Source organism: Clarias gariepinus, chromosome 15 (genome assembly GCF_024256425.1).
Source record: "Clarias gariepinus isolate MV-2021 ecotype Netherlands chromosome 15, CGAR_prim_01v2, whole genome shotgun sequence".
Classification (NCBI taxonomy): domain Eukaryota; kingdom Metazoa; phylum Chordata; class Actinopteri; order Siluriformes; family Clariidae; genus Clarias; species Clarias gariepinus.
This window is the reverse complement of record NC_071114.1, coordinates 2,499,746-2,514,115: the sequence shown is the minus strand read 5'-3', so window position 1 is coordinate 2,514,115 and position 14,370 is coordinate 2,499,746. Positions and strand designations below refer to the sequence as shown.

Here is a 14,370-nt window from a genome sequence, read left to right as displayed (position 1 = left end):
AGGAGGTTCCTGAGGTTCGCTTTCGGGGGCGAAGCTTACCAGTATCGGGTCCTTCCATTTGGTCTAGCTTTTTCACCCGCACACACAAAATACATGGATGTAGTTCTGGCTCTTACGACTCCAGAGCATCCGTATTGAATTACCTGACGGGCTGGCCCAGTCTCAGTAGCTAGCGCTTCGACATCAGCATGTCGTTCTAGCTAATCTTTGTTTCCTAGGATTGAGATCCAATGCCATAAAAGCATGCTCTTTCCTGTTTAGAGGACAACATTTTTGGGTGTCACATGGAATTTGAGCGTAAGCGGGCACAGCTATCTCCCGCTTGTGTCGAATCCATTCTCAGTACCGTCAAGAAAATCAAGCTGTAGCCTTTGAAAGGGAACGTCTCGGGTTACTTTGCTGTAACCCTGTTCCCTGAAAAGGCGGGAACGAGATGCTGCATCCCAATGCCACACTGCCTATGTGACTGGACGTCCGTTCAGACAAATCAATCTGAGGAATGTTTCCGGTTCACTCCTATTTATAACCTGCAGGTGCGTCCTATCAGATGACGTCACCTGACCAAGGTTATAAAAGCCAAAAATTTGTCGTGTTTGGTACACACATGCTTCACAACCGGCAACATGACAAGATGTTCCCATAGCGTTTTCACGCAGCATCTCGTTCCCGCCTTTTCAGGGAACAGGGTTACAGCAAAGTAACCCGAGACGATTTTCCAGTTTTTAAAATAATCCAGTGTATACTCAGTAAATAAGTAAATTTAATTAATAAGTGAATAATTGTTTATTTTATAAAATATGTGGAAATGTTAATCTATCCATTATGATTTATTTTATTTAAATGAATCCACTGCCATAATGGATACCAAAATAAAAATGTAATAATACTGATGTTCATATGTGCAGTGAGTTAGTCTGATAGGCCTGGTGTAATAGATAACATGTGTTACAGCTCTAATGTGTAACAGTTAATTACTTCAGCTCAGGTGAGTTGGTAAGATTATGTAAACAGCAGATCTTACCTTCTGTGTGTATCCAGTTGTGTGTGTGTGTGTGTGTGTGTGTGTGTGTGTGTGTGTGTGTGTGTGTGAGTGTATATTCAGCTTTAAGGTTGGCACTGCTAGATCAGTTTTACTTGAGTTTCACAAGTGCTTGACAGAAAAGGCGAGAGAAATCAGGATTAGGTGCCCAGTTTCACTGCCAGCCAATCAGATGGATGCTTGACATGTTGCCTAAATGTTAAAAAATACATTATGTTTTGGAGAAAAATGCAAGTTTGGTTTTATTTATTGAGACCTCACACACAAACAATCGCTCGCACTTTCCAATTTAAAGACCACTGGAAATCAACCTGATTGACAAAGCTACCATGACCACCGTGTTCCTTAAATTCATTATTAGTCCCGCAGTCATCAAAATGGAACCCGGCGAGTTCCTAGACGTCACAAGTTGGCCCACTCCCACCTCACAGCAGAAATTCCTTAAGTACTTATGGAGTGCCAAGAAGCTCAATGCCCGCTAGGCTCGGTGGTCCCTCTTTTTCTCCAGAATCAACTTCACCCTCTCCTATCACTCAGGATCAAAGAACTCAGACGCCCTCTCAAGACAATTTACAGCCACTCACGATACCAACACAGATGACACTATTCTGCCTCCTTGCTCGCCGCTGCAGAACTCGACATCAAGACCAGAGTTAAATAAGCCTTAGTTCATGAGCCGAGCTTAAGCAACGCTCCTCATGAATGCCTCTTTGTTCCTCTCTCCCTGCGTTCTCAGGTCATGGAGTCAAATTTCTCCTACCACTTTTGCTCAGCCTGCACCCTAACCCTAACCTAGCAGCGGTTTTGGTGGCCCATGCTCAAGGAGGACGTCTCCAGCTTTGTGGTGTCTGCATAAGATTCAAACATGTCAACATCGCCCCAGCTAGCCTCGTCAGGCCCGTGCTTATCCCATACCGCCCGTGGTCTGGCATCGCTCTGAAATACAGTTCTCGAACTTCAAGAACACGTTTGAACATGTCTTCAATCTCCATGGCCTTCTAAAGGACATTGTCTTGGATCAGGGCCCACAGTTTACCTCTCAATTCAGGAGAGCCTTTTGTAACTTAATCGGAGCCACTCCCAGTCTGTCCTGTCCTGACCAAGAGGAAGAACCAGTCCCTTGAGATTGCCCTGATGGGCATGACCTCTTGGGACGTTACCTCATGGAGCGAGTTCCTGCCCTGGGTAGGGTATGCCCACAACTCCCAGGTCTCGTCATCTACCAGCCTGTCTCCGTTCTAGGGCTGTTAAGGGTATTAACCACCCTGCCTTCCCAGGAGGAGTAGATCAACATCCCGTTTGCCCAAGCTTACATCCAATGATGCAGAAAGACCTTGCTGCAAGCTAGAAAAACGCTATTACAGGTCGTCAGAAGATACAAGGGATAAGTTGACCGCAGACACACTCTGGCTCCTACAGTAAGTACAGGGTGGGGCAGAGAGTCATGCTCTCTACCTGAGACATCCCCCTGAAAACCACCTTTCTCCCCGTTACATTGGGCCCTTGTCAACCCATGCTCTTGCTCTTAATGCCAGGTATGTAATGTTCACTCGTGTCTTCAGTTGAGAGATGCAAAGAGATGTGTATATCTCTGTGTATAGGGTGTAGGAGTGGGTTTTTTTCAAACCTAACTCCCTTTTTTCATCAGGCACTTTACCTGTTTGCACTGTTTTACCCTGAATGTCTATTTTTGCACGACCATATTTATGCCATACTGTAAAAGTGCCTTCTGTGTATTAGATCTTCTGTGTCATCTGTTTTCTCTGCACTATGTGAGTGAGTATGTTATGTATAGGGAAAAGTGAGCGTTTTTGCCATAGTATGTGCATTTGTGCTAGTAATAATAATACCATAGGAAAAGGAATCGAGATAAAGCCAGAGCACAGATTGTGAAGATAAAATATTGTGTTATTGTGCAAAACTCTTTGTGGTTTTATCTTAAGTACAGGCCCATTGAAAGTGCTCCTAAAACCTCAAACAGCAGTCAAGGTAGCGGAAAGAGCGACTTGGAAAAACACCAGCCACCTCAAACATGATTCAGAACCTGAGCAGTGGCGGAGCCAGGAAATTTTCTGTGGGGTGGCCAGGATAAATATGTGATCATTTTGGGGGTGGCATAAATTAGAACTATATTTAGGTCACCTACTGTAAACCACACACCTCCTTAAGAAAGAACATACAGGAAACAGTTGTCTTATTATAACCATTAGTTGTTTTATTTTAGTTATAAAAAAGTCTCCACGTCAGGTGAGAGTAAAATCAAGTCAGTTACAATTACAAACTACTTTACAAAATGCATAAAAAACGTATTGTAGCGTTTTTCACCGCTAAGAAGGGACTTGACAACAAACACAAACACAACAGGGCCGAAGCCACTAACCAGAACACCTTTCCCCATCATGGTGAATACACCGACATCCCCGCAAGGCATGCTGGTCGTCAGCCGCCGCCCCGCCCACGCCACAGTATTTACAATATGTAAACATATTTACATATAAAGCGTACTTATGAAAGTGAAATACTTGAGTGCAATCTTTTTATTAAAACTCTTCCACTGGGCAGTACTGGAGGCTGCTCTACCTCACTCTCCGAGTCTGTCTGCTGATGAGGTCTTTCACTAACATCTAAAAATAGAAGTGTCACATTTTAAGGTGTTTTTACAAAAAAAAGAAAAAAAGTTTATAACTGTTTCTGCATGATTTGTTTAATAGACAGAATAAATAAGAGGACAGCAACACAAGACAACCAAACATGTGAATGAAATACTGACCTGAAGGATCTCCTGGGTCACTGGCATGGGCTAGCTGCTCACTGTCACAGGCTCCTTGATGGGCTCTTTGGGAAACAACTGAAAAAGAATGTGTGTCTGAATAAAAGGTGCTGAAACTATTCTCTAAAAAAAGTTTTTTAAATTAATGTAAACTGATCATGACCTGTTTTTGTACATAACACACAAATGGACATTGTCAGAGAGGGTAAAAGATTTAACTTACTTGCAGGAGTTATCTATCACCAATAGATATGCTAGTCAATTATCATGTTACCAAAACTATCAACAAATTATTCAAAAAGTAGTCAGACTTTAGTTGGAATGACAAATGTGACATCATTTTATTTTTTTCTCTTTTTTTGCCTCATGTAGCTTACTAAACAGTTTAATTACAAATTCACCGAGGCATAAGGAAGTTAGAAAATGCTTATACTTTTACTATCTTTTCTTTTGTATTAGATTAATAGTGTTTAAACAAGATTACCTGTAATTATTTGTTGTTCCGTCGCATTTTCAAATTCCCGCCAGTGGTATTGGACTCCTCTCCACTCCAATCCACTCCACTCATAGAAATATATCCGCTCCACCGGGCTCCACTCAATGACAGTAAAAGAACTCCACTCCACTGGCGGTACCAGGATGTGCGCACACAAAAGTGTCCGGCATTACAAAAAAGGTTCCGCGTCGCGCGGGTGGTTGCATGGATGGCTGTGGTCAGACCAGGGGGGGCCAATAGGGTGGCCGGGGTTCGGCGGGGGGTGGCTATGGCCCCCCCCCGGCCACCCCCTGCCTCCGCGCCTGAACCTGAGAGAAGACAACACAGAGGTCAACAAGGGTGAGCAGTGAAGTGCTAGTAACCTCTCCTGTAAAGCCCAACAGACCCTCACCTGCACGCAAAGTGCACGGGTCAGAAGAACCAACCATAGTGGCATGAATGTAGAACCACGACTCTCAATTTCACTGCCTGCTTAGAGAAGAAGCAGCACCACATCTGAGATCACCAAATTCTCTTTTTACACGGTAAAAGAGAATAACATATGAGGACACGTGGAGATAGTAGCAGTAGACATCCCTCGACACCTGGGGGTAAATTAGAACGGACTTACACTGTGTGTGCTGAAGTAAGTGTTGTGACTAATGAGAGGATAGAAGACTGTTTTAGAGGACAGAGAATATCAGTGACTGAGATAAATCACACTAACGCAGACACTACAGACATCGTAGACGAGTAAAAACTAGCTGGACTGGAGCATTGTTTAAAAAAATGAGGACCCTATTCCAACACCCCAGAGCAGTCTGGGTAATCTTAGGAGTGACAGCAATAATAATTGTTACCGTCACAGGCCTCCTTATTGAGGACTCAGGGAGAAATAGCCATGGTGAAGTCTATTTAACAAAACCGAGCCACTTACATTAAAATTAGAGCAAGGAGAGGAGACAGCATGATAATAAAAGCTTAACGCTAATCTCAGGAGATGTGCAGGGGACTGGGGATGTGATCTATCATTAGACAATAATATATAATCTTTTAAAATGAAACAACAAAACTGAGTCTAATAACAAGACAAGTAGCAACCATAATGTTAGCGTGATTACACAATTATTTATTTTTACATGAAATCTGTTAAAACACAGACAGCACATGATCCAATTCTGTACAAAAGAAAATGACACACCATGACAAATAATAATAAATTCTGTTTCTATTTTGAAATAATTTTTTAAAATCAGATTAGCAAACAACAACAATAAAATAAAAATAGTAAATTACGACTGTGACTTAATATATTGTAAGAAAAATATTTCCAAATCATGTCACAATAAACTGAATGAAGCCATGTTGAGCAGAAACACTCTAAATAAAGAGATAAAAATATGGAGGTAAAATAATCTATAAACATCTCCAACACATGGATGTGTATTTGTGTAATCAGTGTGATGAAGTGATAATGAGGTCTCTTTGTTGTGTGTAGACGCTGAAGGATTTGACTTTGGAGTGTAAAATATGTTATTTAAGCCTGAAGTAACTTGTAGCTGAGAGGATAAAAGGATGTGATCAGTCACGGTTATTGTTATGGAGCTTCTACATATGAATATGAATGATTCAGCTCCCAAACTGCTGGACATGTGGGACGGGTTCTAACGCTTCACCAAAACTGCTTTATCCTGGAAAAGAGGTCTGAGCTGAGACTCCTGTCACACACCACTCCTGCTGAGTTTATGATATTTAATACTGAAAGTCAGAGAAGAGCATCAGTGTAAAGAAAAAACATTAGTATAAACACACACACACACACACACACACACACACACACAGTCAATAATATATACAGTTAATATTATTAAATGTCATACAGTTTATTTTGTGTATATCAGTAACTCACTGTAGTGTCTCCAGTTTACAGTGTGGATCCTTCAGTAGATCAGAGAGCAGCTTCACTCCTGATTCTCCTGGATTATTACCGTTCAGATTCAGCTCTCTCAGGTGTGATGAGGGGTTTGATATCAGAGCTAAAGTCAGAGCAGCACAACCTTCACCTGTAATACTGCAGTCAATCATCCTGCAAGAAAGAAAACCATCTCACACTTTACACACTCAGTTTTAACACTGAAAACATAAACTACACAAAATCTGTATATACAAAACATTTCCTTTACATCTCTGAAAATCAGATCACTCACACAATTATATATACAGTGGAACTTTGGATTGCAGGCATAATTGCGTACCGGTAGCGTGCTTGTACATTAAAGTGAATATTCCATAAGAAATAATGGAAATTTAGACGATTCAATTCACAACCCAAAAATATTCGTATGAAAATGTCACGAACTAACCGGGATGATCAGAAGACTTAGCACTTAGCGGTTAGCCCTTTGCAGGATAACCACGCGATTTAGTCTAAGGACTCTCACGAAAGGGGAGCAAGGGAAAAACACAAATTTAACCCGCGTCCTATAAACACACACTCGAATCAGAAAGTAGACCCCAGACAGGCGATCTGAACCGACATCGGGCGAACTCAATGACTGAGTGATGTGAAGCACCATCTTGTCTCCTTTTATGCTTTCTGTTTTGCGACCGTACTACTTCCGAGTCCTAGTGCCGGTCGCAAAGCGGGTGTGTGTGACAGTACCCCCCTGTCCAGGACCGACGGCCGACGGTCCTGGGGTGGAGGATACCCGACGATGGTAGTCCGGGTCGAGAATAAACCGGGCCGGAATCCAAGATTGCTCCTCGGGACCGTAGCCTTCCCAGTCTACCAGGTATTGGGTGCCTCAGGCCCTAGGGCGCAAATCGAGGATCCGACGTACGGTGTAAGCAGGACCACCGTCAATGATTCGGGGAGGAGGATCAGGAAGGGAGGGTGGAACCATAGGAGAAGTGGTAAAGGGTTTCAGCTGAGACGTGTGAAAAACCGGCTGGATTCAGAGCCCTGCAGGCAGCTGGAGCCGGTAGGTGACAGGGTTGATGCGGATTGTGATGCGGTATGGACCGATGAATCTGGGTGATAATTTCTTTGATTCTGTGTGGAGATGCAAATTTTTTGTTGACAGCCATACTTTGTCATAAATACATACCAACTGTTGAGCCGACGGTACATCAACCTCTGGTTCTTGATGTTCGAACATCAAAGGCTGAAAACCGTGGCATACCTCGAATGGGCTAAGATTTGTGGCCTGATAGCCCCCGATAATCGACACATGGACCAAGTTCACCCCCTGTGTCCTATAAACACATACTTGAATCAAAAAGTAGACCCAAGAAAGTGAGTACTCACAAAATGGCAGACGGGCGATCTGAACCGACATCGGCCGAACTGTTCTTTAAGTTAGTTTTTAGCGTCAAATTACCACCATGGAGTACATTAGTTATAATAGAGACACTTTTGTTTCTATTGGTATACAATGTACTTACAATTCGACGTTTTTCGGATCCGAGCTGGCCGAGTGAGATCCTGAGAGATAACAAAGGACGCGACGCGAAGCGGCGGCACCGAGGAAACGAGCCAGCGTCAGGAACAGGCTGAGAGAGCCCGTGCACACCGCACACCTCTGCCTAGCATCCTGCTCACCAACGTCCAGTCACTGGAGAACAAGCTCGATGACCTCAGGGCCAGGATAAAGTTCCAGAGAGACATTCAGGACTGCAACCTCCTCTAATTCACTGAGACATGGCTGAACCCAGCGGTGCCGGACCACGCCATCCAGCCAACCGTTTGGTAAATCCAACCACGCCGCCATCTTCCTCATGCCAAAATACAAACAAAGGCTAAAACAGGAAGTTCCGGTTCAGAGGGAGGTCGCGCGCTGGATGGACCAATCGGTGGCCGCGTTACAGGACGCACTCGATGACGCAGACTGGGACATGTTCAGAAACAGCTCTGATGATGTCAGCGTGTTTACGGAAGTGGTTGTGGGATTCATGGGGAAACTAGCGGATAATACCGTGGAAAAAAAGACTATTAAAACGTTTCCCAACCAGAAGCCGTGGGTGGATAAAACCATCCGTGACGCTCTGAGATCTCGCACCGCTGCCTACAACATGGGACTTGCGTCGGGGGACATGGAACCATACCAGGCTGCGTCATACAGCGTCCGGAAGGCGGTAAAAGAGGCTAAGCAGCGCTACGGGAGGAAACTAACGTCACAACTCCAACAGAGTGACTCTAGGAGCCTGTGGCCGGGACTAAGGACAATAACGGATTATAAAGCACTAACAACCGGTATGACGAACGCAGACGTGACTCTGGCAGACGAGCTGAACATTTTCTATCCTCGCTTCGAGGCTGCAGCGAAAGACGCTAGTGATGCTAATGCTAGCGGCGCTAACGGCTGCAGACAGGAAGACACTGCCAGCACCGGAAGCATGTTCATCATCATGAGCACGACGTGAGGAGAGCCTTCAAGAGAGTGAACACCAGGAAAGCAGCAGGACCAGATGGCATCTCAGACTGTATTCTCACAGCCTGTGCAGACCAGCTAGCACCTGTGTTCACTGAGATATTCAACATCTCTTTATCTCAGTCGGTGATCCCCACATGCTTCAAAGAGTCCATCATTGTTCCTGTCCCAAAGAAACCTCATCCTGCTTCCCTCAATGATTATCGCCCTGTAGCACTCACCTCAGTAGTGATGAAGTGCTTTGATCGCCTGGTCAGAGACTTCATCATTTCTTCACTACCAGACACACTGGACCCACTACAGTTTGCATACCGTCCAAACTGTTCCACAACGGTGCAATCTCACATCTTCTCCACACATCTCTCACTCACCTGGACCCTCGGAGGGGAAATTATGTGAAAATGCTCTTCATCGACTACAGCTCTGCATTTAATACCATAATTCCCTCGACACTTACCACCAAGCTGGAGCACCTCAGCTCATCCATGTGTCAGTGGATCTCCAATTTTCTGACTGGCAAACCACAGGCAGTAAGGATGGGCGGACATGTCTCAGCCTCCATCACTCTCAGCACAGGAGCCCCCCAGGGTTGTGTTCTGAGCCCCCTGCTGTACTCTCTGTACACCCATGACTGCGTGGCCACTACCAACTCCACCACCGTCATCAAGTTTGCTGACGACACTGTCGTGGTGGGCCTGATCACAAACAACGATGAGACGGCCTACCTGGAGGAGGTTGGAAATCTGGAAAACTGGTGCCAGAGAAACAATCTCCTCCTTAACGTCAGCAAGACAAAGGAGCTGATAGTGGACTTCAGTACAAAGCAGGTGAGGAATTACCAGACCCCCATCATCAACAGGAGCCCAGTGGAAAGAGTGGACAGCTTCAGATACCTCGGTGTTCACATCACGCAGGATCTGTACCACCTCAGACGCTTGAGAGACTTTAGACTGCCCTCCAAGGTGCTCAGGAATTTCTACTCCTTCATCATAGAGAGCATCCTGACGGAAAACATCACGACCTGGTTCGGGAACAGCACCATGCAGGACAGACGAGCTCTACAGAGGGTGGTGCGATCAGCTGAGCGCATCATCCGCACCGAGCTCCCTGACCTGCACTCAATCTACACCAAGCGGTGTTGGACCAAGGCCAGGAAGATCGTGAAGGACCTCAGCCACCCCAATAATGGACTGTTCACTCTGTTGCGGTCTGGGAGGCGATTCCGCTCCCTGAGGGCCAACACAGAGAGACTAAGGAGCTTCTTTCCGCAGGCGATAAGGTCTTTCAATCATCACACCACCACACAAGACTAATACCATCTTTTTAAAACTCCACGGCACAAATCACTTTAAATAATGCACAAATCACTTTAAATAAGACACTTTACAAAGTCACTTTTTATGCATACTTGCACACCACAGCCATTTAAATATTCTAAATCTGTTGACAAATTTCTATTTTCTTTTCTATACTTTTATACTTGATATATTGATATTGTGGCATGGGCGGGGTTTCGGTTGGGAACCATCATGCTTTGCGGGAGGGGTTGTCAAAAACGCTACAATATTTTGCTTTTTTATAGATATCTTGTTCTTATTTGTAAAGTTTATTTTACTATTACTTTGTATAGTACATTTGCACTAGTTAATCTTATTTTCTAACGTATTTCTCTTATTACAGTATATTTTACTTTGTACAGCATATTTTACTAGTTAATTTTATTTTTAAAAGTATTTCTTTCATTCCTTTTATTTCTTATGTATAAGCTTTTACTATTCTTTTCCTTTAAGGTTACTAGCAGTCATATAAGCATTTCACTGCATATCGTACTGTGTATGACTGTGTATGTGACAAATAAAATTTGAATTTGAATATGAATTTGATTTGAACTCAATGACTGAGTGATGTGAAGTGCCATCTTGTCTCCTTTTATGCTTCCTGCTTTGCGACCGTACTATTTCTGGGTCCTAGTGCCGGTCGCAAAGCGGGTGTGTGTGACAAAAAATAAATAATACAAAATATAAAGGTAAAATAAAAAAATATTAACCTTTTAAAACTTTTTTTAGTTAACTAATTTACAAAAAACACAGAGCCGACAGTTCTGTAACTTGAGCCTTTATTGACAACAACAGAAACGCATAAAATAGTTATAACAATAACTAATGACACACACATGCTCTCTGCTTCCCGCGTTCAGCTGCTTGTTCTCCGCATTTTTTAACATGCAAGTCCTTATCATTACTTACTACTGCCATCTAGTGAACAATAAACTCACTTTACTACAAAAAGAATCCGAGCTGCAGTGATCTCTCTTGTCTCAATCACTCCAGCTAGGATTCTTTTCACCCATCCATCGCACACCCCCACCACACGCGCACACACACACAAGCAGAAAATTAAGGAGGCTTTAGAGAAAACCATTGGCTCAGTTGTGATCATGTGACTCTCGGTGTCACTCGCTCGTAAACATCGTCTTGCAGAACGCTCGCAAACCGGGTTACTCGCAATCGCAAATTATTATTAAGTGCGTGTGTGTGCGCACATGTGTCAAGGCTGGTGGGACACATCCCCTAATGTTCAAATGGACAAGCTTGTTCCCACCAATGGCTATGGCCATGGCCGTGTGTGTGTGTGTGTGTGTACCTCAGTTTCACCAGTGTACAGTGTAGATTCTCCAGTCCAGCAGAGAGTAGATTTACTCCTGAATCCTGCAGTTTATTGTTACTCAGGTCCAGTTCTCTCAGACTGGAGGAGTTTGAGCTGAGAACTAAGGACAGAACTCTACAGCTTTTACATGTCAGATTACACCCACACAGCCTGGAAGAGAAATAATGAAATATCAGAACACAGTGTTAACACCTGTGATTATTAAAGAACTTTAAACAGTCTAAAGACTTTTATGCATTTGGTTGCATGTCAAGTTCGTAAAAACAAAGTGTAATGGTAACAATAAAATCACACTTTATAGTTAGATTTGATACACTGAGTGTAATTTATAAATTTACAACATATATTTAGAAATATATTTAATATGAATATATTTAATATTTAAAAAAAATAAAGAAAGAAATGTCTAATTTTTCTTCCTAAAACTTTTGTCTGCATCACAATGAACTAAAGCTTAGCACGTCTTTTTTCCTTGTTTTAATCTGTAATATTTAAGTGAAATATATTTCATGTTTAGGCCTAAATATTTCTTTTTTATTATTATTTATGGACAGTTGTATTATGTTTTCTCTGTTTACAGAAGTGCTGAAATTTATCAGCCTTTTGATGAAAACGCAGTCTTTAGTAAAGTAAAAGTGCGGCTGCGGGTTTACACACCGATGAGCAGCTTTATTTTAGTCATAAATTCCCCACCACATTTCAGCCATTCGTGGTCAAATAGTGGATGAAATAAGTATTCAATGCTGGATTTAAACAGCAAAAAATCATGATGATTACTATTATAAAAAGCCTGAAGCACTTCATGTGGATTCATGTGACGAGTCATTTTCTCTGGGAAAGATTCTTTTGTGCATAGAAGAATATTTGTTTTTTAAAATATTGAATTAATTTTTTTCCATTCATGTCTTCTGATGGTGCTCAGTGTTGACACATTTTTATATTTTAATGCAGCTATTTGACATATTCACGAATCACAACATTCACATAGTTAACACTATCAGATAGCCTAATATCAGGAAATGAAAGAATACAATAAGACAATATAAATCAAGGCATTGCTATGTCTTTTATTGGAATTTAAACAGAAAATAATAGTGAGACCATAGGCATATAACTTTTCATATAACTTAAACTTAAAACAATAAAAGTAAAATGTTCACAAAAATTAACAGTTGTGTTTGCTTTACACTTGTGCACTCATGTAAATAGCCTATTCAATGTCGTGACCGGAGCGCTCGGTGAGTAGGATACAACCGATGCCTTTAGTAACGCCCCTGTTTCCTCTCCCCCTTTAGACTTAGACCGAACCGAAAAGATTACTATTGACAGGAGGCTACCGCGAGAGGAAAGCGGCTGCGCCACCACTGCCTCCCGAGCTCACCTGGGACGCAGGGTGCTGCGTCCCAAGGACGACGACACGTCACCGCCCATGGAGGCTGCGTCTTCTGCACCTCACCAATCTCCTCACCCCCAAGCACTTCCCGTCACTAACAGCGTCTGCGTGTGGGCGTGAGTGCATGCCTGACCACGGGAACTAAAAGTGAAACTGAAAGTAAAAGAAATAAACAGAAAAACAAGCACTGCATACTGCATAACTGTGTCTGTTATCCTGTGTTGAACTGGTCCTGCGACAGTAACCTGTGTATCTATAAGCATTTGTAAAGTTCCCCTATTATGCCATTTTAAAGGTTGCTAATATTGCTTTATGAGTCTCTTAAAACAGGTTTACATGTACCCCATTTAATTTTAACTCATTTCTAAATTATTTGTAAATGACTCGTGTGAAGCAGTTTGAAGAATCAGTCTGTCTAAACCCCTTCTTTCCGTGAGCCCTCACTGCTGTGATTGGTCAGATGGCGCAGTCCTTTATAATTGGTCTACCGCTTCAGCGTGTGTCGGAAAACGAAACTCCCATTACCATAACTGAACGACAGCTCTGGGACCCGTCAATACATAGAAAAGATGGCGTCAGTTTTACCGTATGAATTCGAGCCGGAGTCTGACGGTTGAAGTGGCACATCGACAAAAAACTGTTTCGCAAGCACGACTGGAGCAGGACGTTTCTCAGTGGTAAGTGTCATATGTTAACAAGAGTGAGGTAACGTTAATTGTAAGTTGGCGGGCAAGTTGTTCGCGATGTAGAACGTGGGCGGACATTATGCAAATATATTACGTAGTGACGTGGATCCGTAACAGAGAAAGATTTAAATTAATAATGACTTGTTTAGGCAAAAGTAAGCCGACTCTTTTTTTTAAGAGACAAAAACTTTATTTATCGTGCACTCTCGGCGTCACAACTTTGCAGATAATTTATGTTCACATACAGCCAAATGACACACTGCATGAAAGATAGTATTTGAAAACGCATATTAGGGGCACTTTAACAATACGTATTGAAAGCAGTAAAGGGGCTTTTAGATAAAGTGCTTCCATGCGCCATCTGGTGGATATTCTGTAAAGCACAACACATTTATCTAAATACACTAAAGGCGAGAGAGTGTGTGAACAGGCACGGTGTCAAATTACACACACACATACTGTAACGACAGGCTGAAAGAGAGAAAATGGATTATTAACGTCTCTAATAAACCTTTCTTTTGCTTTACACGTGCGCTGTACACACACGCATAAAACACAAAATAAAATCTTTTACACACATACATGTGGTCACAGTGTTATAGTAAACAGTACACGCGTGCACGGATGTTGATTATACCAGTAAGAGACGAGCACTAAGACCCAGCGGACGATTACCCACAATTCCGCAGCACAAGAGAGAGAAAAAATGTTGGCTAAGTTGTGATCACATGACGCTTGGCGTCAAAACAAGAAGCGCATGCATGATACATGATACTCGGTACTCATAAACCAAGACTTGTTAGTTTTCCAAATCAAAATTCATTAAAAATCTTTGCTCGTCTTGTGGAACACTCGCAAACCGCGTTACTCACAATTCGAGGTTTCATTGTACTAAAATGGTGCTTTCAGG

General features: G+C 42.7%; 2 protein-coding genes across 2 annotated transcripts in view; both read right to left on the bottom strand.

Annotated features, from left to right (window-relative positions):
• The window catches only part of LOC128542750 (NLR family CARD domain-containing protein 3-like), a 98,807-nt gene that overhangs the window by 44,206 nt on the left and 40,231 nt on the right, over window positions 1-14,370 (bottom strand). The window lies entirely within an intron of this gene.
• LOC128542749 (NACHT, LRR and PYD domains-containing protein 12-like) overlaps window positions 5,587-14,370 on the bottom strand; it is a 131,063-nt gene continuing 122,279 nt past the window's right edge. Inside the window, exons 11-13 of the mRNA XM_053512727.1 lie at window positions 11,358-11,531; window positions 6,194-6,370; window positions 5,587-6,042 (exon numbers count right to left, since the gene is read on the bottom strand). Coding sequence (XP_053368702.1) covers window positions 6,006-6,042; window positions 6,194-6,370; window positions 11,358-11,531 — 388 coding nt within the window. The 3' untranslated portion in view covers window positions 5,587-6,005. The remainder of the gene's footprint in view (window positions 6,043-6,193; window positions 6,371-11,357; window positions 11,532-14,370) is intronic.